The sequence below is a fragment of the Trachinotus anak genome, unplaced genomic scaffold, assembly GCF_046630095.1.
Source record: "Trachinotus anak isolate AG129_WGS33_773 ecotype Australia unplaced genomic scaffold, CSIRO_AGI_Tana_v1 ptg000012l, whole genome shotgun sequence".
Classification (NCBI taxonomy): domain Eukaryota; kingdom Metazoa; phylum Chordata; class Actinopteri; order Carangiformes; family Carangidae; genus Trachinotus; species Trachinotus anak.
Genome location: NW_027273863.1, coordinates 16,720,309 through 16,746,148, shown reverse-complemented (window position 1 = coordinate 16,746,148; position 25,840 = coordinate 16,720,309). Strand labels below are relative to the sequence as shown.

General features: G+C 40.7%; 4 protein-coding genes across 8 annotated transcripts; 3 read left to right on the top strand and 1 right to left on the bottom strand.

Moving 5' to 3' along the window:
• The first annotated feature begins 499 nt into the window (after positions 1 to 499).
• On the top strand, positions 500 to 11,318 carry gjc2 (gap junction protein gamma 2). 2 transcript variants are annotated; one of them, XM_071492397.1, is made up of 2 exons: positions 500 to 632; positions 8,943 to 11,318. In XM_071492397.1, the coding sequence occupies exon 2, from the start codon at positions 8,972 to 8,974 to the stop codon at positions 10,226 to 10,228; it is 1,257 nt and encodes a 418-aa protein (XP_071348498.1). In that variant the 5' UTR covers positions 500 to 632; positions 8,943 to 8,971; the 3' UTR covers positions 10,229 to 11,318. The 2 variants fall into 2 exon arrangements, with proteins under 2 accessions (XP_071348498.1, XP_071348499.1); XM_071492398.1 differs by lacking the exon at positions 500 to 632 and adding an exon at positions 6,146 to 6,414.
• Positions 11,319 to 13,110: 1,792 nt separating this feature from the next.
• On the top strand, positions 13,111 to 16,211 carry iba57 (iron-sulfur cluster assembly factor IBA57). Its single transcript, XM_071491255.1, has 3 exons — positions 13,111 to 13,585; positions 15,011 to 15,360; positions 15,504 to 16,211. Exons 1-3 carry the CDS (start codon positions 13,239 to 13,241, stop codon positions 15,893 to 15,895), a joined length of 1,089 nt encoding a protein of 362 aa, XP_071347356.1. The 5' UTR covers positions 13,111 to 13,238; the 3' UTR covers positions 15,896 to 16,211.
• jmjd4 (jumonji domain containing 4) lies at positions 16,211 to 18,656 on the bottom strand. 2 transcript variants are annotated; one of them, XM_071491252.1, is made up of 7 exons: positions 18,395 to 18,655; positions 18,002 to 18,084; positions 17,724 to 17,889; positions 17,508 to 17,633; positions 17,148 to 17,415; positions 16,868 to 17,014; positions 16,211 to 16,750 (listed from the first exon to the last, which is right to left on the bottom strand). In XM_071491252.1, the coding sequence occupies exons 1-7, from the start codon at positions 18,442 to 18,444 to the stop codon at positions 16,415 to 16,417; spliced, it is 1,176 nt and encodes a 391-aa protein (XP_071347353.1). In that variant the 5' UTR covers positions 18,445 to 18,655; the 3' UTR covers positions 16,211 to 16,414. The 2 variants fall into 2 exon arrangements, with proteins under 2 accessions (XP_071347353.1, XP_071347351.1); XM_071491250.1 differs by having other exon boundaries at positions 18,002 to 18,656.
• An 18-nt stretch (positions 18,657 to 18,674) lies between these two features.
• snap47 (synaptosome associated protein 47) lies at positions 18,675 to 25,233 on the top strand. 3 transcript variants are annotated; one of them, XR_011692887.1, is made up of 6 exons: positions 18,736 to 18,973; positions 19,107 to 19,628; positions 19,780 to 20,288; positions 20,594 to 20,718; positions 23,551 to 23,752; positions 24,624 to 25,233. XR_011692887.1 is itself a non-coding variant. In XM_071491254.1 (5 exons), exons 2-5 carry the CDS (start codon positions 19,132 to 19,134, stop codon positions 23,695 to 23,697), a joined length of 1,278 nt encoding a protein of 425 aa, XP_071347355.1. In that variant the 5' UTR covers positions 18,675 to 18,754; positions 19,107 to 19,131; the 3' UTR covers positions 23,698 to 25,233. The 3 variants fall into 3 exon arrangements, 2 of the variants coding, with proteins under 2 accessions (XP_071347355.1, XP_071347354.1); XM_071491254.1 differs by having other exon boundaries at positions 18,675 to 18,754; positions 23,551 to 25,233; XM_071491253.1 differs by having other exon boundaries at positions 18,719 to 18,973; positions 23,551 to 25,233.
• Positions 25,234 to 25,840: the final 607 nt, after the last annotated feature.

The following is a 25,840-nucleotide window of genomic DNA, read 5'->3' as shown; positions in this document are numbered from 1 at the left end:
CCATGGCACATCAGGAAAAAGACTTGTCATGCCATATTTCCATCACTTGACAAAAAATAAATAAATAAAACAGCAAACTGCCCTTTGCATCCAGCTGAGGAAATGCTTTATGCAACCTTTCTTGGCCTTGAAAATAACCTTTGCAGAGGAAAGTCTTCAAATGGTATCAGAAGAAAATTTTAAGTAGATAAATGTTTGTTATGTTGAAAATGAAGTTGACTCCCTGTCATAGTCTCGTAGTCATCTCACATCTGCACACATGCAGGCACACACACTTTAGCACACACGGCTAAATGAGGAAAAGCAAGGTTTTGGAGGTCCAGACCTACGTCACCGTTCATTTCTGGGTGAATGAATGGGGTGGTAGTGGGAGTCATCCGAGATTAAACAAATAAACAGTCGGTGGTCATGGCAATGGAGGCGGACAGGCTGGCAAACAATGGGGCCTTTGGCAGGATGCTGGTTTCCTGAGTGTCCTGCCTGTACTTGGTGGTGAGGGGTTTTGAAGAAAAATGACCCATTGTCTCTCTCATCCTTCTGAGCCTGAGCAGTGAAACGATGCCTCTGGATTCCCGCCCAGGATGCTCTACCATAAAGCATATAGTAAGCTACTGCTTTAGTCACATGGACAGGTAAGTGCAGCCTTTTCATTGTCCTTTTATTCACTGTGGTGATGTGGATTATGTTGAAGACTCTTAATTGTTGGCTCTCTCTGCATAAATAATTTCTCACCAGCATTTGAATTTAACTGGGTATATAAAAGTTCATACAACTTGAAGTGAAGTGGCAGAAAACAAGTGGGTTTGCTTGCTACATTTTTGCATTATCAACATTATCTCTGCATTTTCCGTCCAATCATGGGAGAAAGTCGTGACAGAGACCCCATTCATCAAGCTGAGAGGTTTAGTTCTTAAATGCAACTGACCAGTGTCTCACATAGTGTCGGTGTGTTGGATTTTATATTTGAAAGTTAAGTTGGCTTTGCTGAATACTTAACCAAGCTATTGGTTTATGTCCTTTTATTATGAATGTGACTGTTTCTGTTGTTAAAATTTAGCCTATTTCAATAATACAAGGCTGTATTTTACAAGTGTTTTAACAGGAAAGCAGACCCCAAAGCCTGAAACAATGGGACAATGAGCATATATAACTATTCCTGGTTTGCTGTAGCCTAAATGTGAATTGTTGTATTGCTGGGATTTCTACTCTGTAGCTGTCTGAATTTCTAGAGGAAATTTGTGTGCTGTGGCAAATGATAATGCCTTTGCCAGCATGTCTATTGACTACACTCCTCATCTGTTATTTATTAAATACCCTGAAATACTCTTAACCTAATCTTTAATAACCTTTGAGGATTCAGCTGTGATGTTTGTGTGGTCATAAAGATCTAGCACAGGTTTGCTTTTTTATGTTTTGCGGCTAATCTGTATCAGGTAGGGCATTGCTCTCACTATCAGGGCTGATACCCTCTTATCAAGTTCATGACATCAGTCCAGACAGGCCATTCACCTCAGTGAAGTGTCTTTAAAAGTGAAAAATGTTCTTGGAAGCTCATGTGGCGTCTCTGCTTATTGAATACATGATTGCCATCTAGTGGCGGAAAGGTCCACTGAGAAAAGTAAGGAGATAAACTACTGTACACTTTCAAAGCAAACATACTGTTTACTTAACCATAATCTTTAGGTATAATATTTAATGGCAAGGGTTCTTTTTCTTAGAAGTTAATACAAACAATATTCACTGGAGACATTCTATATATAATCACTAAATGACCTTGAGGGTTAATATTTTGCCCAAGCTGTCCCCACTAACCAGTGCTTTCTGTTCAGCAGATTGTCTTTCCTTATCACAGAGCTTTAAACGTCACATGTGTTAAGTAGTATACTCTGCAGTATGTGCACATGTGCAGTTTTGATCTGAGCTTTTGTTGCATAAGTGTATGCCGAAGAGAGCGGGTATAGAGCTGTTATAAGTGGTGGTCCTGCGGCGTTGCTACCAGTGTCTGGACTTTCACTGAGTTGGAGAAGGGCAACAGCACTAAGGCGTCTGGAAGGAAGGAAGAGCTGCAATAAACATATCTCTGCTAGTCCAAATGACCCTGACTAGGTCTGCAGCTCCTTTGGGCCTGCCTCAGATCAGCCCATGACATAGCCAGTTAAGACAAGATAATGTCAGAGATTAAGGCCCTGCAGCTCTGCAAGCAAAGCACTGTTGTTTTCTTTATTTGGACAAGGAGTTGTGTGTTGGACTTTACTGCCCTGATGGAAACAGCTCATATCAGTGGGTTAATTCACTCATTTAATGGGTGAGGCAAAACTGGTGCAATGTTTCATTTCTTCCAGATCAGAGACAAGTTTTAACTGAATTTCCCACCTACTCATAAACATATGAATATAAGTGAAAAATGATTTTTAAGCTCATGATGTCTCCATTAAGTGAGTTTATGAAGATGAGGGCTTCATCTGTTATTTTTTGGGATATGATGGAATAACTGCCACTTGTCGTTTTTTGTTTTAATTTGTAAATTATTATTATTATTATTATTATTGTTATTATGTTTTATATGTGTAAATTACCTTTACACATTTAAAACGAATTAACCACGTATATTGTGTTTGTTTGAAGAGTAGTGGTGTGGTACAATTTTTGCAACTGTGCCAAAGCACATAAATAATGAAAGTTCCATTGTTTTTCTTGAGTGCAATGTCAGAACAGTGTAATTCACACTCAACACATGCTGTTTTGCTCGTACGAGGGAGACGCAGAGCCCTGGCTGAGGAAAGTTGTTGGCATCCACCTCAAGGCTTTTCATCTCAGTCGCTTCAGTAGAGTCCAGCCTTAGCAAAAGTGGCACGGGACGCACTCAGCCCAGGGGTAGGATAGGCTCAGCTGAGAAACTGGGAGAAAAACTGAGCAAATGAGATGGGACTGCCACCACTCTCAGGCTGCCTATAGGACACCCCCCCACAGCCTGGTAAGAGCAGTTTAATGATAGTGGTAGGAGAGAGATGGGAGAGAGGAGGAGTCCGAGCGCCAAGTTGCATGTTTTTGCTCTGGTGTCTTGTGTCACTCTTTTCTCTAAGGGTGGGGGAGGAGGGGGTGTGGGGTTGGGGGTGCGTGGAGGGGGGGGGGGGGGGGGGGGGGGCATCCAAGTCACATGGTGGAGCTTGATCTGTTACATAAACACAGACCTCCACAGCCCCTCAGTCCGCCCGCATCAACTTTGTTCAGTCAATACATGTGGATAAAACTCTTGTGATGACATTGGTGGCGGCCAAGGAGAGTTGCTGAGATGTTCACTCCGCCATGTTGCATCACTGCAACAACTGGCTACGCTGCAAACCCTCACAGCTCCCAGTGACCTCATGAAGGTGAAACTGTCTGGGACTAAAACATTGTATTTCTGCAATGACGGCATACATGAGGACATGGCTTATATAGTGAGCGTTCACTTGCACCACAAGATTAAATTTTTAATTTTTTTTTTTTTTTACATTAATTTTGGTTTAAGGTGCTTAAAGGTTTAAGTGTGTTTATTTCTCAGTAGTGAGGTAACATCTCTTTTGGAAGTTGTTCCTATCTCACAGATGCTACCACAAAAAAAAAAAAAAAAATTTGATCTAAATTTTAAATTCAAGACTAAATATAATCTTAACCTAATGAATATTAAACACTCCTATTTGACTGTCACAGGATGCCAGTCCTCGTAACAAGAGCAATGTCAAGCAGTGTCTTACAGGGGAATACTGTAATGTTTGTCTGGCCCTGGGCCGTTCAATCAATATTTATCAACATGAACTACAGTTTCCCAAAGCTAGAATAGCCTGAATTGTCCGAGGACATGGGGACAACATATTAAGCACAAGACAGTCATCGGCTTGACTCCGATGTCTGTGCGCTTTTGTTTTTGCTTTAGATAACTTTGGGCAGTTCGGATATTTTAATAAAGTCATCAAAAGGACGAAATAATTGTTGTAAAATAGAAAATTGCTTTGAATGAAAATCTATTGTTTCATAAATCTGAGTGTTATATAAATGCTGCTAACAGTCCAATGTAGAGTAATTTATTACTGGTAATTATGAAATTTAAATGTTTCTTCTTCTTCTTATTTTTTTAATCATGAGAATGAAATACAAAAAGAGATGACCGTAGATAAAATTTTTTTCTAGAACAGATGTGTTTATAGTGTAAACAATGTTCTGTTGATCAGACAGGAGTGTTAACTGTACACCACAACATGGGCAGGGAGTTGTACCAATTGTCGAGGAACATAAACTCTACTTGACTTTGAATTTAAAAATCACACTAATACTTTCTTATCAGCCGTCTTCACTGGACCATCTGTGTCTCTTGGATGACGGGGAGATTTTGGAGGAAGCAGAGTGCATCGCAACTTAAAAACACGTGCTCATCTGTCCCTCGGGGACAGCACATGTCCACATCCCAAATGCTCTAGTCATTCCAGCAGCATCCCCTGTCTTCTTTTCCTCAGTGCCTCACCAGGGGTGCCCGCTACGCCACATCTCCTCAGTTAGATGGAGAGGGGAGCCTCGAAGGCGAGGCCTCTGGAGGATGGGTCCTGCAGGCCCAGATGGCTGGCTCTCAGAGCTTTCTTTAGACCGCGAACCACTCAAACAGAATGAGATCTAAATGCAAAGACATCGCATGTGCTTGCACCATCTCTCCTTTTGATGTTTCGCTGCAGTCATCTTTGCTCTCTGACAACCCAAAATATTGTTGCAATGTATTAAGACCCAGGCACTCAAGAGCTTTTTATAATCACTTAAATAACTGAGTTGAAACTGTGATCTGACTGATGGTGGACTTAGTGATGTTGTTAAACGTTATCCTTTACTTTATAGCAGTATACAGATCATAATTAAGGGTTATTGAGGGCCTTGTGAAAGTAGCATTATAATAATATGGTCACTGTGACAATGAGCAGACACATTTCATTAATGCAAGCCAGACACTAGCCCGTTTATCTGTCCTCTATTAAAAGTAGCTGACTTTAGATCCCTTCCTAAACTTGACAGGGGGCCTGGCACATGGAACATAGAGATGGGGAAATTCCTTTCCGATTTTAATCTCACATGAATCACCTTCTCATCCGTGCTTTATCATATCAGAGTAAAAAAAAAAAATGTAATGAAATGTTTGTGTGTGTGTGTGTGTGTGTCTGAGGGAGAGACTTCTGTCCACATGCATACACGCGCTCTTGCCATCACGTGAAAAAATCCATCACATTCCTTAAGTAACAGTGTGTGCTACTGCGCTCCACAGGCCGAGGTGAAAGCTTCGAGTATAAACATCAAGTCGGAAAAGACACGGAGCGGTGGAGCAGAGTGCGACCTGTCCACTGCTCTGTTATCTGGCCATCTGCCTGGATTGAAGATGTAAATATTATGACACTTGATATGACGGAGCATACCTGCTGGTTACATTCTAGCGGATCTGCACTGAGGCAAGGTGGCTTATGTCTCTGTGACACTTCTGTCCTCAAACTCCCTGTCTTTGTCCCCTCTAAAAGTTGTTATTTTTCAGAACTGTCGCCCACTGCACACTGTTACATAACTGATAATACAGAGGTTGATCATCTGCATTTATGTGTGTGTGAATTTTGCAAATGTGTGTGTGTGTGTGTGTGTGTGTGTGTGTGTGTGTGTGTGTGTGTGAAGCGTGCCACAACCCTATATAATCACCACTGTCCTCAGAGTGAGCCACTGCTGTTGCTGTTTAAATAGTTGGGGGGCATGAAGACATTAACCTGCAAGAAGCTGTGATACATATATAGATGGTGACATAGAGGGGGTGAGAGAGAGAGAGAGAGAGAGAGAGAGAGAGAGAGAGAGAGAGAGAGGAAGACAAAGTAACAGAGAGAGAGAGAGCAAGCCAGAGAGACCCTCATCAGCTGTGTTACAAATGTTGCATATGAGTGTTTGGGGGGGGGGGGGGGCGCTGTCTGTGTTGCGATTAACACGCTTCTTCAGCTGGGTGTTCATTTCAGTGTGCAGTACGGTATCCTCAAGTCTGAACCCTTGGATGAGGGTCACTTGCCAGAGGAGGATTTTTTTTTCTGCCTCCCTGTTTTTTATACTTCCTTCTTGGGCAGAAGGCTGGTGTAATAGAAACCAGACACAAGCCAGAATGTGAGGCATTCACAGCGGCGAGACCTCACTTCTTCACACAGTGAGAAACAGGATAAATAGAAAACAGGATACCTAGAAAGTCTGTTTGTCATTGTTTTTCTTGTTTTGTTTTTTTCTTCCTGCAATCTCGGAAGTTCTCAATAAGTTGGAAAAGGCCAGGACATTAGGATGGAAGTGGAATTCCCTGGATCAGACTGTTGAGGGACAATCTAGAAAGGGCAGAGGAGACCTTCAGGATGGGAAATGCATGTACAACTTCACCAGGTGGGTTGTTCCAGTTGTTGACTTTCCTCTATAGAAAATGTACGATAGTTTCGGCTCAGCTATCCTGTTGTACCGGTGAAGATGCACGCATCAGTCAAACTGTGAACTGTCTGTGTGGTCCAGTGTCTGAATGAATCCTGTTAAAAGATCATTTATCACAAGTAATAATATTCTACTATAAAGAAAAACCAATTGAAACGATGTAATATTAAGGCTGTTGTTGGATTTTCATCCAACAATATGATTCATGTGTATAATGTAAACTACATTAGGTCTGCACTTGTGTTCATTATTAAATATCTGATGCTACAATACAAAGCCTATACTTACATTGTACTCAGCTACAATATTGTTTCTCTAGTTTACAGTCCGACCAAATAGTTGTAATATACCTTTATTAAAAAGTGGCTCTATTTTATGGAATTTAAAAATCATAAAAAATGTATTTCATATATTTTTCTGATTTCTTTACCTGCCCCAGAAATATTGTAAAATACACTGTATTACTGAAACATTTAAATTCCTAAAAGCGCGGCCACTTTTATCCCTGTTTTAAAATGATCATTGGTAAAAATTCTATTACTTGGGATTAAGTTGCTCTGTGTGACATCAGAACTTCACTCAAACTTCGTTTATTCCAAAGTTGACATTTACATCTTTTTTATTTAATTATTGCTGCATGTACATTCCTGCTCTATTCATCTTCAGTGAAAGCAAATTTTTTATTAAACCCAGGAGAGCAAGTTAAAATCGTTGCATCATTATCACAATTAGAGTGGCGGTCAGATATCTCAAGGTCACTTCAATTTTAGTAGTAGTTGTTGTAAGAATAAGGTTGATAGTATGATACACTACAAATTCCTTCAAACTTAAGTGTAAATCCTAAAGTGGAAGCGGCCCTCCTGTCATGCCATCCTGGGGCAGACATGAGTTGCTTACCATAGGTGCCATCTGTCTCCATGTGACTATACCCCTCCCCAGCGTCAGCAGTGCTGGATCTGGAGGGGAGGCCTCGTGGCAGGAGCAACAAGCCTCTCCTGTTCACTCAGATGGCAGGGGAGATGGCACATCCCACGCCAGGGAGCACAGTGCCGCAGTCATGAGATCAACGTGAACTCTGCAGCTCTGCCCCATGAATGAAGTGACAGAAGTGCTACACTGTCGCATCATCCGTGCTTCATTCACCTCACAGAGTCAGCAGTGACTCTGACTGTGAGGAGAGTATGAGACTGTGAGGTTGTCATCTGTTTTTCTGTGTGTGTGTGTGTGTGTGTGTGTGTGTGTGTCTGTGTGTGCCCCCTGGCATCAAGTGTTAAAGTGCCACGTACAGTATGTTTCTGAAGTGGCACTCTGAGTGGAGCACACTCTGGTATAAGAATGGGTTTTTTATACATTCAGAATTGTGTCAGTTTCATTTTGTGTTTTCGATCTGTCACTGTAGTGCTCAGCGTGAGCGTTGGGTCTAATCAAAATGACTGCTTAGTGGGTTTGTGTGCAGTGTTTTTGTGTCTGTGTGTGTGTGTTTGTGTGTGTTTTAAGCCTGCCTTTGCTATTTTAACCATTTACACCCTTTCACAAACTATTTCAATCTACTTGAATGAAATATTGGAAATGCTGCGTGGTTTGTCAGGATCGGGTGACTGAATGACATCATGTACTTGCTGACATGAATCAACGCAAGCCTTTGTCTTGTGTTTGGATGTGCAATCAATTGAAAATGGATGTCTCCTCTACATCAAGAATTATTACCGAGCAGATGAGAACAGTTTACTTTGGAGACATCTGGAAATATTTCTTGCTCATTGAAACTAAGAAAAAAAAAAGCAGCATTTCAGAGGGTTATTTGTAGAGAAATCATTTTTAGATCATTACTTGCATCACTTTGAAACAGCATGCCACATTTCTTAATCACACATCTTCACTGGATTAAAGTTGAAACGGCTATCAAATTAATGGCTATCAGTGATTTTAGATTAAGGACAAATAAATGGGCAACTACAGTATTGTTTTATGTGTTAGGCAAAAATACCATTAAAAAAATAAAATAAATTATATAAATATATATATATATATATATATATATATATATATATATATATATATATATATTATATATATTATACTTTATTTTTTGATTTGTTGGTTGGATAAAAAAATTGCATGTGAAAATGTCACTTTGGGTTCTGGGACACTGTGATATGCATTTATCATTATCTTTGGACACTTTATAGGCTAAATGATAAATGGATTCATCGAGAAAATAATCAGAAGATTTGTCAATAATGAAAATAATCATTTGTTGTAGCCCAACAAGTGAACTTGCTTTCGTTAGACAACAGCACAAACATTTGACATGAGGAACACGACTGTAGGATTACAGCTGCTGCAGCATACAACAAAGTAGTGTGATTAACTGTGACTGCTGATATAAAATCAAAGTTCAATAAAACATCCAATCCATTTCCAACTCATGGTTTTTGAATGTCCCAACACTGCTCTTAATCAGCTTTTTTTTTCTTTCTTTACAGATTCTAGTTGAAAAGCTTGCAAGAGCAACATGAGCTGGAGCTTTCTCACTCGTCTCCTGGAAGAGATCCACAACCACTCCACCTTCGTGGGGAAAGTGTGGCTGACTGTGCTCATCATCTTCCGCATTGTGCTCACAGCAGTTGGAGGTGAGTCCATCTACTCGGACGAGCAGACCAAGTTCACCTGCAACACCAAACAGCCGGGTTGTGACAACGTATGCTACGATGCCTTTGCTCCCCTCTCGCACGTTCGTTTTTGGGTCTTCCAGATCATCATGATCTCCACTCCCTCCATCATGTACATGGGTTACGCTATTCACAAAATAGCCCGAGCTTCAGAGGAGGACCGCAGGAAACACCAAAGGCTCCGCAGGAAGCCACCTCCTCATTCCAGGTGGAGAGAGAGCCACCATCTGGAGGACGTCCTAGAGGAGGAGGAAGATGACGACGCAGAGCCAATGATCTACGAGGATACACTGGAGGTGCAGGAGGTCAAGCCTGAGCAAGTAAGCAGCATCAACAAAGACCCGCCGAAACATGATGGCCGCAGAAGAATTATGCAAGAAGGATTGATGAGAATCTATGTTCTTCAGCTCATGTCACGAGCTATTTTTGAAATTGCTTTCCTTGCAGGACAGTATCTCCTCTATGGTTTTCGAGTTAATCCTTCATATGTATGCAGCAGGCTTCCCTGTCCACACAGCGTGGACTGTTTCATCTCTAGGCCCACAGAGAAAACAATCTTCCTCCTCATTATGTATGTGGTAAGCTGTCTTTGTCTGGTGCTAAACGTGTGTGAGATGCTCCACTTAGGAATTGGCACTTTTCGGGATACGCTTCGCATGAAGAGGGGCCGGGGCCGACGGACATCCTACGGCTACCCATTCTCTCGCAACATCCCAGCCTCCCCTCCGGGGTACAACCTAGTGATGAAGACAGACAAACCGAGCAGGATCCCCAACAGCCTCATCACCCATGAGCAGAACATGGCTAATGTGGCCCAGGAGCAGCAGTGCACCAGCCCGGATGAGAATATCCCCTCTGATCTGGCGAGCCTGCACCGTCACCTACGGGTTGCCCAGGAGCAGCTCGATATGGCCTTTCAAACATATCAGACCAAGAACAACCAGCAAACCTCCAGAACCAGTAGTCCTTTATCTGGGGGCACTATGGCCGAGCAAAACCGAGTCAATACAGTCCAGGAGAAACAAGGAGCTAGGCCAAAATCAGCCACAGAGAAGGCTGCGACCATTGTAAAAAATGGAAAGACCTCTGTCTGGATCTAGAGATACATCTAATTTAGTACATTAACAGTAAAAACATTTAAGACTCCAGGACTGCTCTGTGACACAGCTGGAGGCTGTGTGTGCGAGTATGAGATGCGGCTTTGGACAATAACAACAGAGAATTTCAATCACACTGACTGAAGGAGTAAAGTAAACAGTAGGCTTAGTTTTTGGGAATAAAAAAACAAACTACACATGAAGAAAATATCAAATCCAGTATCATATCTCCTTTGTTACTGTAGTGTGTCATTTTGTGCTTGCCATAGCTTTCAGACATGGTTAATATATGCTTACTTAGTTAAACATCTCTAATTCTAGCTGAAATGTCAAAGAATAAACAGAGTGCTTTGAGCTGTTTATCTGATCTACCCTTGACTGCTGCTGAACTGGATTAATTTGAAGAAATTGAACTTTCAACGTATGTGATTGTACCCTAAGTCAAAATTTGAAAATGCAGTGCAAAACACTGTACAAATGCACAATGAGTCATTTCGGAAGAATGGTGATTGTTGTGGGAAAGATGCATGTTTATTATTTGGGGAGGTATTTTTGGATGTAGTATGGATGGGTGGTGCTGGAAGTAGATTAAAGGTGAAGTATTTTTGATCTAGGTGATGAAACAGGGCTGTGTCACTGTAGGCTTTTCTGGTGAACATCAGCTCTGTGTGATGGTCTTCAGATATTGCGTGCAAAGCCTTTAACTGTGTTTTCCAGAGCTGTGCAGTGTCACATCACATGAAGGGGGAGAGGTAAGTGAATAGAAAATCTGATTATTGTCTAAAGTAAATACTGATTTTCTGCAATCTGAAGCAGATGATGCATGCTTTTCAACTGGGAACATACAGTATACACTTAGGCTACAGTAGAAATCCCATCCTTTGCTATTCAATTAGCTTACATTTATGTTATGTTTAGGCATGTTGTCGAGCATTTTAGTTTCTCTGTCATTGAAGCGGTATGTTTCTAAAACTGGTTTCAGATTAATATGTAATCCTGCCTTCACTGTTGTCATACTTCAAAGTGCCTCAGACTTTTAAAGACTGTTCTAGTATTTTATTCATGAAGAAATAAACTTATTTCAAAGCTCGGATTTCCTGCTTTGTAGTAGCTGTCTGCTTCTTGGTCTTGTCATGTAAATAAAAATGGTGTGTTTCAGAAACTGCAAAATGAAAAGCTTTTATTAAAGTCTAATTCAAAGTTAGAAACTTGCAAGAAACTTGTATAATTACAAGAAGACAGTTATATTATCATGGCTGAAAACCCTCGTGTGTTGGAAGAAGAAAAGGAACCCAAAAAAGATTCTATGGCATATACCATTTGAGAAATTCTAAATAAGGCATTTATACAAACCCATTAAGTTTTATTTCATGCTTGGGATGAAACATGTAGAGACTTATCAGCTACTTCAGTTATTTTGAAGTGCATGGGGCAATAAAGCTGTACCGAGAAGAACAGCACTTACAGTAACTTGGGTGCAAGAGGGCCGTATAACTTTTACAGCCGAAGAAATCACACAGCATTTTATTATCTTAAATATGGGAAAATACCATAAAAATTAATAAATGGTACTTTACCAGAATCAGTTAGAGCAATAAAAAAATAAAACATGCTTTTATTAGGGTGGGTGGCTTATGGCGCATGCATCAAAAGATTGACTACAATCTATTCATTTATGGATAATTAACACCAGGTGTGGAATGCCGCCTAGAATAAACAAAGAAACCCAACTTACATTAGCTCATTGTAGCTCGTACAACGCCAAACCCCATCATCTTTCCCACAGGTCTAAAAGATGATCACAAAATCATCCCTATAGTGTCCAGTTTTCATTTTAGTCCAAGCATTGTACAGGCAGCCTATGAATAAAAAAGGTCAGTGTGATAATCATTTCCACAGTCCACACGCTAACCGAGGTCAGGTTTCTTTGTATATGACATGTAGCACTTCACACCTGGTGCTAATCAACACATTGTTAAACAATGAGTGCAATGCATTGAGTTTGTTTTTAAAAAATAAAAGTAGAGTTGACTCTTTTCCATATTGTACATATACTTTCTATTTTCCATCAGTTTTGTAAGAAAGTGCATTTTAAATATTTTACCTTTTAATTAGTGTGTGTGTGTGTGTGTGTGTGTGTGTGTGTGTGTGTGTGTGTGTGCTCATTTCTTGTACTTTTTCATGTTAATAGGTTCATAAAATGCCTGCATTTTGTCGTTATGATGCTACATCTTTCCTCTGTGTATTTTTTCTTACACATACTTAAAACAATACCAAACAAAACAATAAGTTTATAAGCTGCAATTCATTAATGGTTAATGAATCATTTACTAATGCTTCATAGATTAGTTATGAGACATTAATAAGAACAACTTTTGATCTGTAAAGCATTGGTACATAATTTATCAACCATCAATACATCCATTAATTACACCTTAAAGCATTTATGAATGGTGCTTTTTCAGAAAGTGGTAGCCTACCAGTTTTTGTTCGTACAATTCAATATAATTCTAAAATTATTATACAGTTGAATCAACACCAACTAAACATTATAACCTTCATGAGGGTGAGATTTATTGTTGTATTAGACTGTGTTAGATCTAGCTATTTGTACCTAATAAACTGCCAGCCTAATGTATAACAGTATAATAACAGTCTGAGCCATTTTTCTGTATTGAATACTTGTACTTTTAATTCTTAATGCAGATTTTCCTGATTATACTGGCATACTTGTACTTGGGTGACATTTATCCAGCTTTTACAAGTGTGAAACAGACAGGTAGTGCAACCCTATGGTGCAACCCTATGGTGCAACCACAGGCGGCAACCGGCAACGCAACCACCACACACGTGATGTAATATTATCGAGAAATGCATTGTGGGACTTCAACATGGAGCCCTCGCAGCCGGAGTCACCCGTTACGTCTTGTGTTATGTAGCCGTCCACTGGTGTTAGCAAGCGGGGTAACCACTTCACTTTAATATTTATCCCACTCCTGCGACTGTGTTCAACATGGCGGTGCTGTGCTTCGCCAGGAGAGCGCTCACGTCCGGCGGCTGTCTCGGTGTTTACGCCGGAAAATACACCGGTCGGTATTTGTTGCTCTCCGGTGTTTCAGCTCCGGCAGGGACCCGTGTGAAGAAGTACAGTCAGGACACTAGAAATGTCCCGGGACAGTTTGTGTGCTATCACCTTCCTCACAGGACCCTGCTCAAAATCCAGGGCCAAGACACCAGCCCATTTCTTCAGGGGATTATAACCAATGACATGCAGCTGCTGGAGGAGCCTGGACTCAGAGCCATGTATTCACACATGCTAAACGTACAGGGAAGAACACTATATGACATTATGTTGTACAGGTATAGTACAAGCCATTATACTGTTTAAATGCGTGTACATGTATTCAGAAAACACAAGGGTGTGGGTACTAGCTTATCTTTGTTACGCAGCTGTTGGCTACGGAAGCCTAGTGGTAGATTTCATGGCCAATGTACAGCCTGGCCCAAATAGACTAAGTATAAGCTTCCTGGTGCAAGTCACAAACAACTGAGTCACAGTTCAGGACAGTCCACCTTTTAAGTCAGCTAATGTTGTACTCTCAAATTATACACCTCCTTTGCATTAGATGCAAAAAAATGCATTTTATTGTATTGTATTGTAAATATTTTCTAGTTTTGTCTTAATTCTTCTGGATAGTGTGTCCTCTCATGTGCAACTCCACATTAAAAATCCCCAATAACACCATCACAGATTTTTAAGTAATGATGACTCTGCCTAACAAATATTGAATTATCCTTAAATGAATGAATGACTTAATTAGATGATTAAAAAATACATACAACACTGCACTGCAGTCATCACATACATACAAATCACCAAGGATGAAAACGCAATAGAGCCTGAATGCTTATTTCCACTATGATCCTCCACAACAGCACTTAACACACCACATGATAAAGAACAAAACAACAAGACAGCAAGCTAAGATAATACAATCAACATAGAAATGGCACATAAAATAAATAGCAGGTGGTGGGGTAGCTAACATCCTCATATCTTTTTTTCCACAAAAGTTAAAAATTATCAAATGAATATCCTACATGGCACATTGCAACCATTTCTGTAAGGCCACTGTAAACATGCTCAATTTCAGATTTCTGGGCAGATTATTTCACTGCGTTGCTACAGTGAAGCGAAATGTATTTGCCCATTAGGCTATTGAATTGAAATGGTATGAAGTTCGTTGAGCTATCTCTTGTAAAGTAGCCTAAATTAAATATTTTGGTACTATTTTTTATAAGTGAGCAGCATCTTAATGTACAGGCTTCTTTTTTCCACTGTCAACCAGTTAAGCTTTTTAAAGTTATGCATTACCCTTACCCATTTTGAGACACTATCAAAGTGCTATTCAATTAAGGTTTTAAAACATTTTGTTTTGTATCACTTGTGAACAAACACAGCTATTTGTGATTAAACTTACTAAACCTATATGGGTAGCATATCTTTTCACAGAGCACATAATATTGAAAGCCAGCACACATCACATAAGATGCTAGATGAACATTTTAGTAAGTGAAGTTTCGCTCATGCAGCTTGCAGGTTGTATGCAACTGATACCAAATCCTCAGTGTCCACACTTTGGACTTTGGTCACCTTGTGTATTTCCCAGGATAGCTCCATGCCAGGTGACCTAATCAGCTGAAATATGTAAAAACACTAGTGTGGTGTTTGGTGATGGATTTTTCCTTTTTATGATGCACTCAACTTGCTGTATTTCCTTACAGACTGAAAGATGCTGATGCTGGGCACGGCGTTTTCCTGGAGTGTGACAGCACGATTAAGGACTCGATCTTGAGACACTTGAAGGTGTACAAGATTCGCAGAAAGGTCGACATTAACCCCTGTCCAGACCTCTCTGTATGGGCAGTGCTCCCCCAGCAAAAAAACCCAGGTCAAGAGGCCAGTAAACCTGAGCTTTCCTCCCCTGGAGAAGCTCTGGTGTGGGAGGCTGATCCTCGAACTCAGGAAATGGGCTGGAGATTGGTGTTGGACAAACAAATTAACCCCTGGGATATCATTGCATCATGTCAGAAAGGTGAAACACAGGAGTATCACAGACATCGCTATGCAATAGGTAAGAACAGTTTGTAACACCAGCTAGTAACACAGCTTGTTTTAGATGGTAAATGGAGGGAGAAGTATGGATTCGTATGAACATGTGCTATTGAAATTTTATGACAAGTTCTGTTTGTTTCCTCCACTGTCATTGTTGTCTAGGACTTCCTGAGGGAGTGGAGGACCTTCCTCCTGGAGTAGCACTACCACTAGAGTCAAATCTCGTCTACATGCAGGGCATCAGCTTTAGCAAAGGCTGTTACATTGGCCAGGAGCTCACAGCCAGAACTCATCACACTGGGGTGATTCGGAAACGCCTGATGCCAGTACGCTTATCGTCTCCAGTCCAAGACCTCGAGGAAGGAGCCGCGCTGCAAACGCAGTCGGGCAAGCCAGCTGGGAAGCACCGAGCAGGGGTGGGAGACCTGGGTCTGAGCCTAATCCGCATGGCTCATGCCAAAGAGGTGTTGACGCTCAAATCTTCTGACGACACCAAAGTGACACTTGAGGCCTCTGTGCCAGACTGGTGGCCTAAAGATGTGAAAACAAACTGAAGCGAATGTTTTATAGCTCCCTGAAATGTGACATACATCACATCTGACAGACATCTCATTGACAGAACCCTCAAGTAAAGTATGTTACACTGTCATTGCTTAACAGCTGTGTGCCACTAACTCATATTTGTATTTTTTTTTTTTTTTTGCAGTAAAACCTTCTTTTAGAGTAAATTTTCCCAAATTGTAAAGTATTATTTTCCACAGATTTATGCTATTTAAGAGATCTATTGCAGTGCTATACATCAAGATACACCAACTGTGATATGGTATTCGTGGTTGTTGAATAAATATGCAAAATAAAAACTCAATCAACTTTTTTTTGTGTGTTTTATCCACTTTATCTTTCAGTGCAAAAACCAATTCCAAACATTCACAAGCAACATTTGAGATTACAATTCATCTCAAACCACAGGTGTAGTCACACCTCTATCATCATTTTCACGCAGTACAAACTGGCACTTGTCATTCAAGCAATTTCCAGGTGTCAATTACATTGCTGGGACACAGCTGAACATCTTATTCCTGATAAAGGAGATGCTGCCCTCTTGTGGATTGTATGGTGTCTCGAATTTGCTGTAACATGCTTTCTGGCTGCAGGGTCAGTGTTGAATGATCAAGCCGCTTAAAGTCTTCATTGCAGAGTAGGCATTCAATTATGTGAGCCACTCTCTGTAGGTCAAAGGCAGCATGGTAAGGTCCGAGTGTGGTAAGGGTCTCTGAGAGATGGCGCGGGTAATCTGAGGAGTCCCCAGAGGAGCAAGCATTTAGGAAAGCCATTCGGTTGTCAGCAAGGATTTTAAGGAACGAAGCAAATTCGCCATAATCAATACCAGAGCAGGCCTTCATGATGACCTGAAAAGCATCACACACAACAATTACCTTACACAAACATCTGTAAATTATATAAAGTCAGGGCAGCGGTGTGTTTTTGGACAACTTGCACACAGAATAATCTTATTTATGAAGTACCTGGCAGTGCTGATGCCAGGAATCCATTGTGTTTCTCCACTCGTCTATCTCTTTTTGAACAGATGACAGCTCGTTCTGAAGGAACTGCCACATGATGTCAATGTTGCAGCCATTCAACCAGTTGTGATTAATAGAGATGGTATCCTCCTGTAGGAGAAACATTAGAGTCATGATCATAAACTGCTGATGCCAATGACACTCACAATGTACAATATTTCATTTGATAGAACATTTTGCTCTAGTTCTACTGCTCAGAAATCATTAACTCAACGGTTCTTACCAGATTATAAACTTGATGGTGCCAGCCGCTGGGCACAAAAATGATTTCACCTGCCTCTTGAATAATCTCAAGAGGCTGACAGGCTTCTTCGGCATGAGGAAAAAGGCCTCTGTCTTGAAGTTCAGATGATGTCACATCATAAGGCAGGTTGCCGTGAGTGTCTCGCAAAAACTCCTCCTGACCTGGGGGATACAAGAGCCATTTCTTCCTACCACAGATGTTTGCTGACCAGCTGTAGGAGCGGAACACATCAGCGTGGAACGGGGTCCTGGTGAAGAGGAAATTGGTCTGATTGTATGAAAAATGAAAACCCCAAGCTATAATCTGGGTTTTGCCAATATCATGTTCAATTTTTCATACCATGAACCTTTAGGTCCCATGTAGACAAACCGGTAGTCATCCACTTCAAGTGTATCCCAGTATTCATTTAGCCAGTCAGAAGAAAAGAAGACTGGTGTGGTGTAAACGTTGTGTTCTGGAAAGTCCCTGTAGAATAATAACAATTATCAGTTAAATACATTGCACAATACTGTTAACAAAAGTAAAATTAAGTCCAAATCTTTATTAAATTTACACCTCGACATGTGCCAGTCTTTCAGATAGAGACATCCTTTAGGTGATGAGTGGCCATTCTGGATATATTCCTTCCAGTAGTGTATAAATTCTTTGAAAGGCATAACTTGTTTAGGGTTTGCATTGTACTCCTTTGCATTGCAGTTTGCAACAGGAACAGGAGTCTCATCTGTGACAGAGAACAAATACATTAGCTTACATGACAGCAGTCACTGCAACAGCAGCATATTGATATATGGTAGTTAGTTAACGCATTGGTAATAGGCTTTTTTTTTTTTTACCAAACTCTTGCAGCAGTTTCTGGAAATTAGGCTTCCCCTCCTCAGTCACCCACTGTTTTCTACACTTCCAGTCTTCTGTAAACCTTTTTGAAAACATGCATGGGTGATTGGGAAGCAAGTATTTCTTGAAAAACTTAGAGTAGTTCAGTTCCTTGTCGATGTAATCTACAAAATGTGAAGACCAAAACTGCTCATACGACTGTCTTGGTATTTTGACCAGGCTGCAGCAGTTACGGTACGCCTCCCTGTCCATGATGGTAAACAAGAGCTCGGCTAGCCAGTTAGCGTGCTTAGCTGTCACCGCTTGGTCGGCAAGGACCGGCAAGAAAAGGCTAGCTACGTCCTTTCACGTTTGCTGTCAAACTTCAAACCCGGTTAGGTTACAAAACTTACATTATGCTAAAACGTATTTTTTTTCCTATTTTGACAACAGGACGCTGCATATGACTCCATTCTTGAGATTGCAGGTTACGGTTCAAGAACGACGCACATATAAAACCGCTGCTGTTAATTGTTCGTCAGATTTGCCTATAATATTAACGTTGTACTTTCTTTAACGCTGATAAACACTGCACGTCATCTTGGCTAATTCAGAGACCACCCTCGTAGCTAACAATATTTCTTTCCTAAAACCTTGCCCTGGTAACCTTTTCTGACAGAAGCATTTTCAAGTCGGACAGTAAACACGGCCGTACTCGTGTGTGACATCACTTCCGCAATAAACATCACCGTCCTTACTGGGAAGACTATGGGGTAACGTAATGCTCAACCCAGCAAGATAATGTCGACTAATGTGGTTTGGGACGGATATAATCCACCAAGAGGAAGTAACAAATGCTAAAAGGATTTATGCCATGATAATGACGCACTTGTAATGCGGTCAGTTGGATAGAAAGCTGAAGCTGCCAGTGTAAACGCCTCAGATGAGCTCATCTTCTGCCTGAATCCCTTATTATACTCTGTCTGAAGAAAGTATGTTCACTATTAAGGCAGACTGATCAGTCAGTAATGTGTCCTTATGATGTAATAGTTAATTAAAACTGCATCAGTGTGTGTATGTGTATAGTATGGTTGTCATACTGAACCTTATTTGTCCCTCTTCCAGGTGATTCAGTGTACTTCCTTCCAAAATGAGCCGGGACGTTCCTATCCACAGCTGGCCCGGCTCCTATTACATCAACAGTGAGAAGCGGTGGGAAAATGGAACCCTGTCCCTCACCAGGACCATGGTGCGCTTCGTCTCTAACCAGAGTAAGGAGAGTCTTGCCAGCTTCCGCCTCTCCCGTATCATGGAGATCAAGATGGAGTCTTCCAGTTTCATCTTCAGCACTCTCACAGTGCTTGAAGAGGGCAACGTCAAACACTGGTTTGGCTCCCTTAAGCCCAACAGGGTGGTGGTTTATAATGTGCTGGAACATTTCTGGAGAGAACGTCTCCTGTCCCCTAGTTCAGAGGCTCGTGGGGCCGAGTCTCAGCCCTCTAAAGGCAGAGAGCTGATCAACCTGGTGGCAGGGGCCCAGAGAAGACTGGAGGACACTGGCAGGGTCCTCAGCCACCAAGGAGAGCAGTTTGATAATATGATGCAAGGACTGGAGAAGATTGACTCTGACCTGGGCGTAGCTGATAAGTAATTATCCTAACTGGATTTAGCATTTTTCATTTTTAATCTTATTTGTGTGTACTTTTTTGTGTTTTCTGTGTACTGCATATTATCACTAAGTTGCATTTAAAAAAAAAACAGTCACAAGTTCTCATGGTCCTTGTCTACTTTGTTGCAGACTACTGTCAGAACTGGAGTCTCCCTCCTGGTGGCCATTTGGTAAACTCCCCTGGAAGACTCAGCAGGAAGCCAAGGCTGAGGACGCTGCAAGAGCTGCAGCTTCTGCTGCTGCTTCAGCTAGCAGGGGATCTGGAAGAAATAAGGTGATCACAAGCATCCCAGCTGTAGTGTCCAAAGGTGGAGACTCAGATTTGAAACCGGGATGCTTACTGGTGCTGGTGTCTTCGATGGAGGTGCGAGACACAAATTGCCAGCTCCTTCATCGTTTTGAACGAAATGAAATCGACGAAATCAGGGTGCACAGTCCTTATGAGATTACTGTTAGGCAGCGGTTTATTGGGAAGCCAGATATATGCTACAGGCTCCTGTCTGCTAAGATGCCAGAGGCAATGTCAGTGTTGGAGATGCAGTACAAAAAGAAGGTGGAGTTCACAACCGAATACACTGCTTTCAAGGCAACTCCAGTTTCATCTCCGTGTGACGCAGAGGGGACACAATGGAATGAAGGTAAGAAACAGGCCAACTGTTATTTCAGTTGTTTTCATGCCTAGTATAAATTTGACCACTGAGTGGCAGTAAAGCTCTATGTTTCCACCTCTGTATATTTTTAACTGGCAGCCACGTGTAAAAACATTTCATCCACATGACAGTTGGACATTAGTTATTGGTGTCTCGTCTTGACAGAAATGTATTTTGATGAGTCATTTCACCCTGATTGCCTCAGTTGCTGTGCTTTGGAGTTTACTGTCTGGTTTCCTCATAAACAACATATGCACTCTTCTACTTTTCACCATCTCCACCCATGGAGTCAGGTTTGTTGCAGACATGCCAAGACACAGAGCTCCCACTGGAGGTCCCAGCAGGAGAACTGTCCCAGTTGCAGGTGCATGTTCTCCAACCAACTGTCAGTCAGACTGAGGCCCAGGAACTAAAACAGGTGAGGTCCAGTTGGACTCACATTGCCTGTGCAACTGTATGACTTGCACCATTGCATTTAGATTTTTCATATTTATATATACAAGGCAGGTAGTACAAAATGTCATGTCTGTGTGTACAGGCAACAGAGTGCATTGGCAGCTGTTATAGTAACATGTATTTTGATAGTTCCTTTCCAAGCCACAATTCATCATAATGATTTTTATTTTTTTATCCTGTGTGTTTAAAATGTTATTTGGTGAGACCACAAACCAAAGTCCATCCTGGTTTTAAGAGAGGAAAAGAAACATGGTCAGTCATTTGGTCAGACTGTACAACATCTTTCCATTCAGAACCTTGCAACACTGAGAACTGTTACAGATATGGTTTGTGGTGGCAAGACTTACACAGTGACGCAAATTCAGGCCTATGATTCAGTTTTTGTGTGTGTGTGTGTGTGTGTGAGACACGCTATTACAGGTTCCTTAGAATAAGATCTTTAATGTAAAATCTTCAGCAGGCTACTTCAGCTTTTAGCATATTGTGTTTAGATAAACATCACATTGTATTTGGATGAATGAATAAATGACTACAGTCATTACCTACATAAGCTACAGTTCTGCTATCTGTTGTCAAGATTATAGACAGTCATTGCAAACATTGCTAAAAATATGGGAAATATCAGTGTAAATGCCATTTAGAGTCATAGCCCAATCAATATTGCGTTTTTTAGGCGGATCTTAATAACTTGAAAAATGTCATAACAGTAAATCAAATTATCCAAGGTTTTTTTCATATAAATGCATAACAAAAAAAATTGTTGATTAAGATCCCTCAAATTAGTTTTTTAAAGAATTGTGACCAAGATATGTGCTGAGCAGGACATGTTACAGTTGGAAAATAAACTCTGATATATGCACAGAAACCAGTATGGGTCAATGTATCGACCCAGCCTGTTTATTAGTAAGGCAATCAGCACTTTGATGTGTGAGATATGAAAGTAACATGAGACATTCATTCCCATGTTACAGGCCCATTGATAAGAAACTTCAAAATCATTTAATATGTTGAGATGAATAGCCATAAAAATAAAGAGTGTGTTTGCCAAACAGAAAAACCACAAGTTCCACAACAAAGAGGAATAGCAGTAGAAACACATACAGTATAATGGGCCTGAGAAATACTGGGCATTGGACCCACCTTTGTTTCAGTGTTGTCATTCGTGGTTTAGTTACTAAAAGTCCTGCTTCATGTTGCATTATTTTGTCCACACACTGCATGAAACATATCTCAAACGAGGCAGTGTTAAGACTTTATACCTAATATTTAGTTCATTATTGTATATAATAACAGTGCACACTGGTTTACTGCTGTTTTTGTCTGTATAATCATTTTTCAAACAAATTTATCATAGCAGTAACAGCACTGGACCACTCATACAGCTTGGCTTCTCTATTGTGTTTATAACTGGTATTGTTGATAATGCTGATAATGGTTCAGACTTCAAAGGCTGCCAGTCTTGAGTTAATACTACGCTTCTGTACACACCCTGCTCTTAATGTAATTCATGTCAAGATTAGATCTACAGTGGGGCAACAGCAGCTCACTCAGTTTAATGTCCTGCCCTGAGTGCTTTAGCAAATATTCCCCTTTTGTCCAAGCATTTTTATACAATTATTATTGTTTGAGGTTGGAAATTCCAACTTGTTACCACTAAAAACTGGTTCACTCATAAGGATGATAAAGCGTTTTTTGGATATTGTGTTGTATGTCTATGAACACAGTCCTGAAATTACCCCACTAATGCCCATGACACTAGGAATTTTAGCTCATATATTTTTCTAATAGTTGTAGCCTAAATGTTTAATTTTGGGGGTTTCTGCATGACTTAAGTCCGCTAGCCATTGTATAAGCAGCAGCTAAAAATAATCATTTTCTGTGTTTTTCCATGACACACCAAAACTCTTGTGAATGTTAACTGCAAGGTGTGATTCAGTTATGTTCTCCCAGTTGAAATTGTAAAGTCACAGACCTGAGTGAGTGAATACAGTTGCTCCTCGATGTGTACTGACATACTATCTGTTTTTTAAACTGCTGTCTGGACCTGTTTCTGTGCTCAGTTGCAATGTCTGTATATAACGGCCAGTGAAAACTGACATTATGTCAGTGGGTGTGCGAGTGTGTGTGTGAGAGCATATGTAGCATAACATAATATTAGTTTAGAAACCATGGTGGTGGGGTTTGGAGTGAGTGTTTATTAGGTTTTGCTTGGCACAACGCAGCATATTTAAGTTGTTCCATCAACCATAACATACACGGTTGTTGGACCATTGAGATGTAGTCACAGTATTCCTTAAACCCACTGAAAGCAGAAAACAAACGGTATTGTATGATATCAGTGATCTCAGGAAACAAGCCAAGACACGCCTCTTAATATATTCTCAAGTTTCATATACTACATATTGTGAAATCTGCCACATGAGTAGCTGTTATTGCATCATGGTTAATATTAAATTGTAGCTTTGTCTTCCGATTTGCGGACATCAAGCTGCAGGCTATTGTCTTCATAGCCAAAGTTAAAGGAAAAAAACTCTGAATTAAATGAAAATCTCACTCTCATCTACTTCTCTGTGTCACTAACGCACTCACTTTCTAACTCACTGACCCCATCTTTACACCTCCCCACATATGGTCCACACGTTCCACCCTGCAACTGCTCACCGACCTCGTGTAGGTTTTAATATTCAGTCTTCTTTTATTAGTGTCTTGGTCCTTAGTTGTCCGTGTTCACTGGGGGCTGGTGTGTAATTACATAAACAAATGAGTGTGTCTGGTTGTGTGTATCTCTGTGCAGATGCTGATGCAGCTGAAGAACCTTGCCCTGGAGGCAGAGACGGAGCTGGAACGGCAGGACGAGGTTCTGGACGTCCTGACCAGCTCCACGGACCGGGCCACCATGCACATAGAGAAGCACACCTGCCGTATGAAAAGACTGCTGTAGCCCTGACAGTCCAGCTGACGCATGTGGTCACCATGTCCCTCCTGAGAAATGCACTGTAAGCTTCCTCATTGTCCTCATGGGATTGGTATGGTTAGATAACACTGCAAAACAACAGTAGGGACTTACATATACTCTAAAATAGCTCATATGATTTTTGTTGCATTTGATGGTACGATTACATGGGTTCGAGGGTGAGTGATCTCTGGGAAGTGCGGTAATGTTCACTTAACAATGAAGATAATCACCAAAATCCCTGAAATTTGCACAGTTATGATGACTTTAAAGAAGAGCATATAAGCATTTTTTAAGAATGGTTCTTTGTTTTTGAGAAATTAAGTAATTCATAGGCTTTGTGGGCTCATACATTTCTGTCTTCTTTCTACATGATAGAAGTTAACCCCTTAGTGCAAATCCAAATTTGTCATTTTTTATTGCATTGTTCTATTTGAGAGAATTCAAATGTGTGCCTGAGATAAGCCATCTTTACGACGGGTGGAGTTTCTTGGTTGGTTGAGTGGGATCTGGGGGGAGTAGCATGAAAGCTTAGTGCATGTCTTGTCCTCCTAGTAAAGCTGGCAGGTGAAAATATAAAATAAGCCAATGAGTCAACAGTTTACACCTTCCCTGTGGGAGACAGTGATGACAGCGACTACAGTGAAGGGCAAAGTGGACATTGAAAAGCGAAAAAGGGAATAACACAAAAGATTCAAAACAAAATGCATGTTGTTCCCATACGTGCTATTTACAAGACAGGTGTAAGAGAGAGGGACAAACGTGATATAAACTTGATGACAGTGATTGGCAAATAATAGACTAATAGATAAGGTTTTCAAATATCATAACAGTAATGTATGCATTTCCAATGATGTACCTTTGTCATCCTTCCTTTTATAACCACTTCCGTTCTGATAAATTGTCCCTCTCAGGTCCTAGGTGCCACTTATCCTCTCTGGACACAGTTTCCCTGTGGCTTAATGTTGCATGTCTCAATATTCCTGCTTTGTACTGCATCAAGTGGAAATGTCTCATCATTATCAGTAAATAGCAGAAGATTGTAAATGTGCAACTAACTTCTGGAACTCTAGAAAACAGAACAGAAAACACTCCCTCTCTGTTTTTAAATATTCTTCACAAAGTACCCCACATTAAGGTCCACATCTACTGTATATGACTTGCTCAACATTGATACTATTCTAAGGCTGTATTATCTGTAAAGAACTGACATATATTGTAATTCTGTGATTTTATTGTGGTCTGTTATCACTGTGAACTTAGCTGTTAAATATCTGTACTATGTTTAAAAAAAACGGTATTAGTTCTGTATAGAGGCTTCTTTTTGCTGATGATGCCAAATTTATCTTGACACTGGATGCAACCCACCAATTAGCTCTGACTATAAGGGAAAAAGTACACCTGCATCTTTCTTACAGAGCAGTACAATTTGGATTTAATTCATTTGTATCAGCTAGGAAGTTATCACCATGGAAAGTCTGTAATAGAATATCATTTGCAATAAAATTAAGTCTCACATTGTCATACCTAAGGTTAGAGTTTGTTTATTCATATTTTTGTTGGTTTAAAGCTGTCATAATTTTTGTTATATTAACAATGGATAAAATTACTAATGTGTATTTGAAAGGTTTTGTTTGTAGTGATGGACACACAGTTATTACTATTGCAAGTTTTATTGTCTTAGAGCTCATTGTTTTGGTTGACTCTCATCAACATTTCCAGCTGCTGGTGTTTTAAGCAAAAAAGCTGCTATGGACCCAATGTACACTGCACAGCACCAACAGATCGTTTGTTCCTCCCAACATTCATAAAAATACAGGGACCGCCCACATGCAAAATGGCACAGTGAAGTAAGCAGCATTCAGGTAAAAGCCACCTTCAAGAAATTCCTCCACTTCATCTAACACAACCTCTGACAAAGAAACAGAGGAGACAGAGTACGGGTGGACTTACTGTGGGGACTACCAGCTCAAATACCAGTCGGTCGGTGGACTGTCAAAACATCCTTTAAGTTTTTATAGTTTATAACACCTCCATCAGTGTCATTCATGTGTGGTGTGCATTTCTTTCCCTGTCCCAGTCAATACTGGTCTGCCTTTACTGAGATGACCCTATGAGCGGCTAATGGGCT

What these genes read in the sequence shown, in the direction of transcription:
- gjc2 (XM_071492397.1), top strand. Translation starts at nt 8,972, where the DNA reads ATGAGCTGGAGCTTTCTCACTCGTCTCCTGGAAGAGATCCACAACCAC.
- iba57 (XM_071491255.1), top strand. Translation starts at nt 13,239, where the DNA reads ATGGCGGTGCTGTGCTTCGCCAGGAGAGCGCTCACGTCCGGCGGCTGT. An exon ending in TATGACATTATGTTGTACAG is followed by an intron (nt 13,586 to 15,010) that starts GTATAGTACAAG and finishes ATTTCCTTACAG; the next exon opens with ACTGAAAGATGCTGATGCTG. An exon ending in CAGACATCGCTATGCAATAG is followed by an intron (nt 15,361 to 15,503) that starts GTAAGAACAGTT and finishes ATTGTTGTCTAG; the next exon opens with GACTTCCTGAGGGAGTGGAG.
- jmjd4 (XM_071491250.1), bottom strand. Translation starts at nt 18,254, where the DNA reads ATGGACAGGGAGGCGTACCGTAACTGCTGCAGCCTGGTCAAAATACCA. An exon ending in AAAGACTGGCACATGTCGAG is followed by an intron (nt 17,634 to 17,723) that starts GTGTAAATTTAA and finishes ATTATTCTACAG; the next exon opens with GGACTTTCCAGAACACAACG. An exon ending in ACCATCAAGTTTATAATCTG is followed by an intron (nt 17,015 to 17,147) that starts GTAAGAACCGTT and finishes TTTCTCCTACAG; the next exon opens with GAGGATACCATCTCTATTAA.
- snap47 (XM_071491254.1), top strand. Translation starts at nt 19,132, where the DNA reads ATGAGCCGGGACGTTCCTATCCACAGCTGGCCCGGCTCCTATTACATC. An exon ending in GACCTGGGCGTAGCTGATAA is followed by an intron (nt 19,629 to 19,779) that starts GTAATTATCCTA and finishes ACTTTGTTGCAG; the next exon opens with ACTACTGTCAGAACTGGAGT. An exon ending in GGGGACACAATGGAATGAAG is followed by an intron (nt 20,289 to 20,593) that starts GTAAGAAACAGG and finishes CCATGGAGTCAG; the next exon opens with GTTTGTTGCAGACATGCCAA.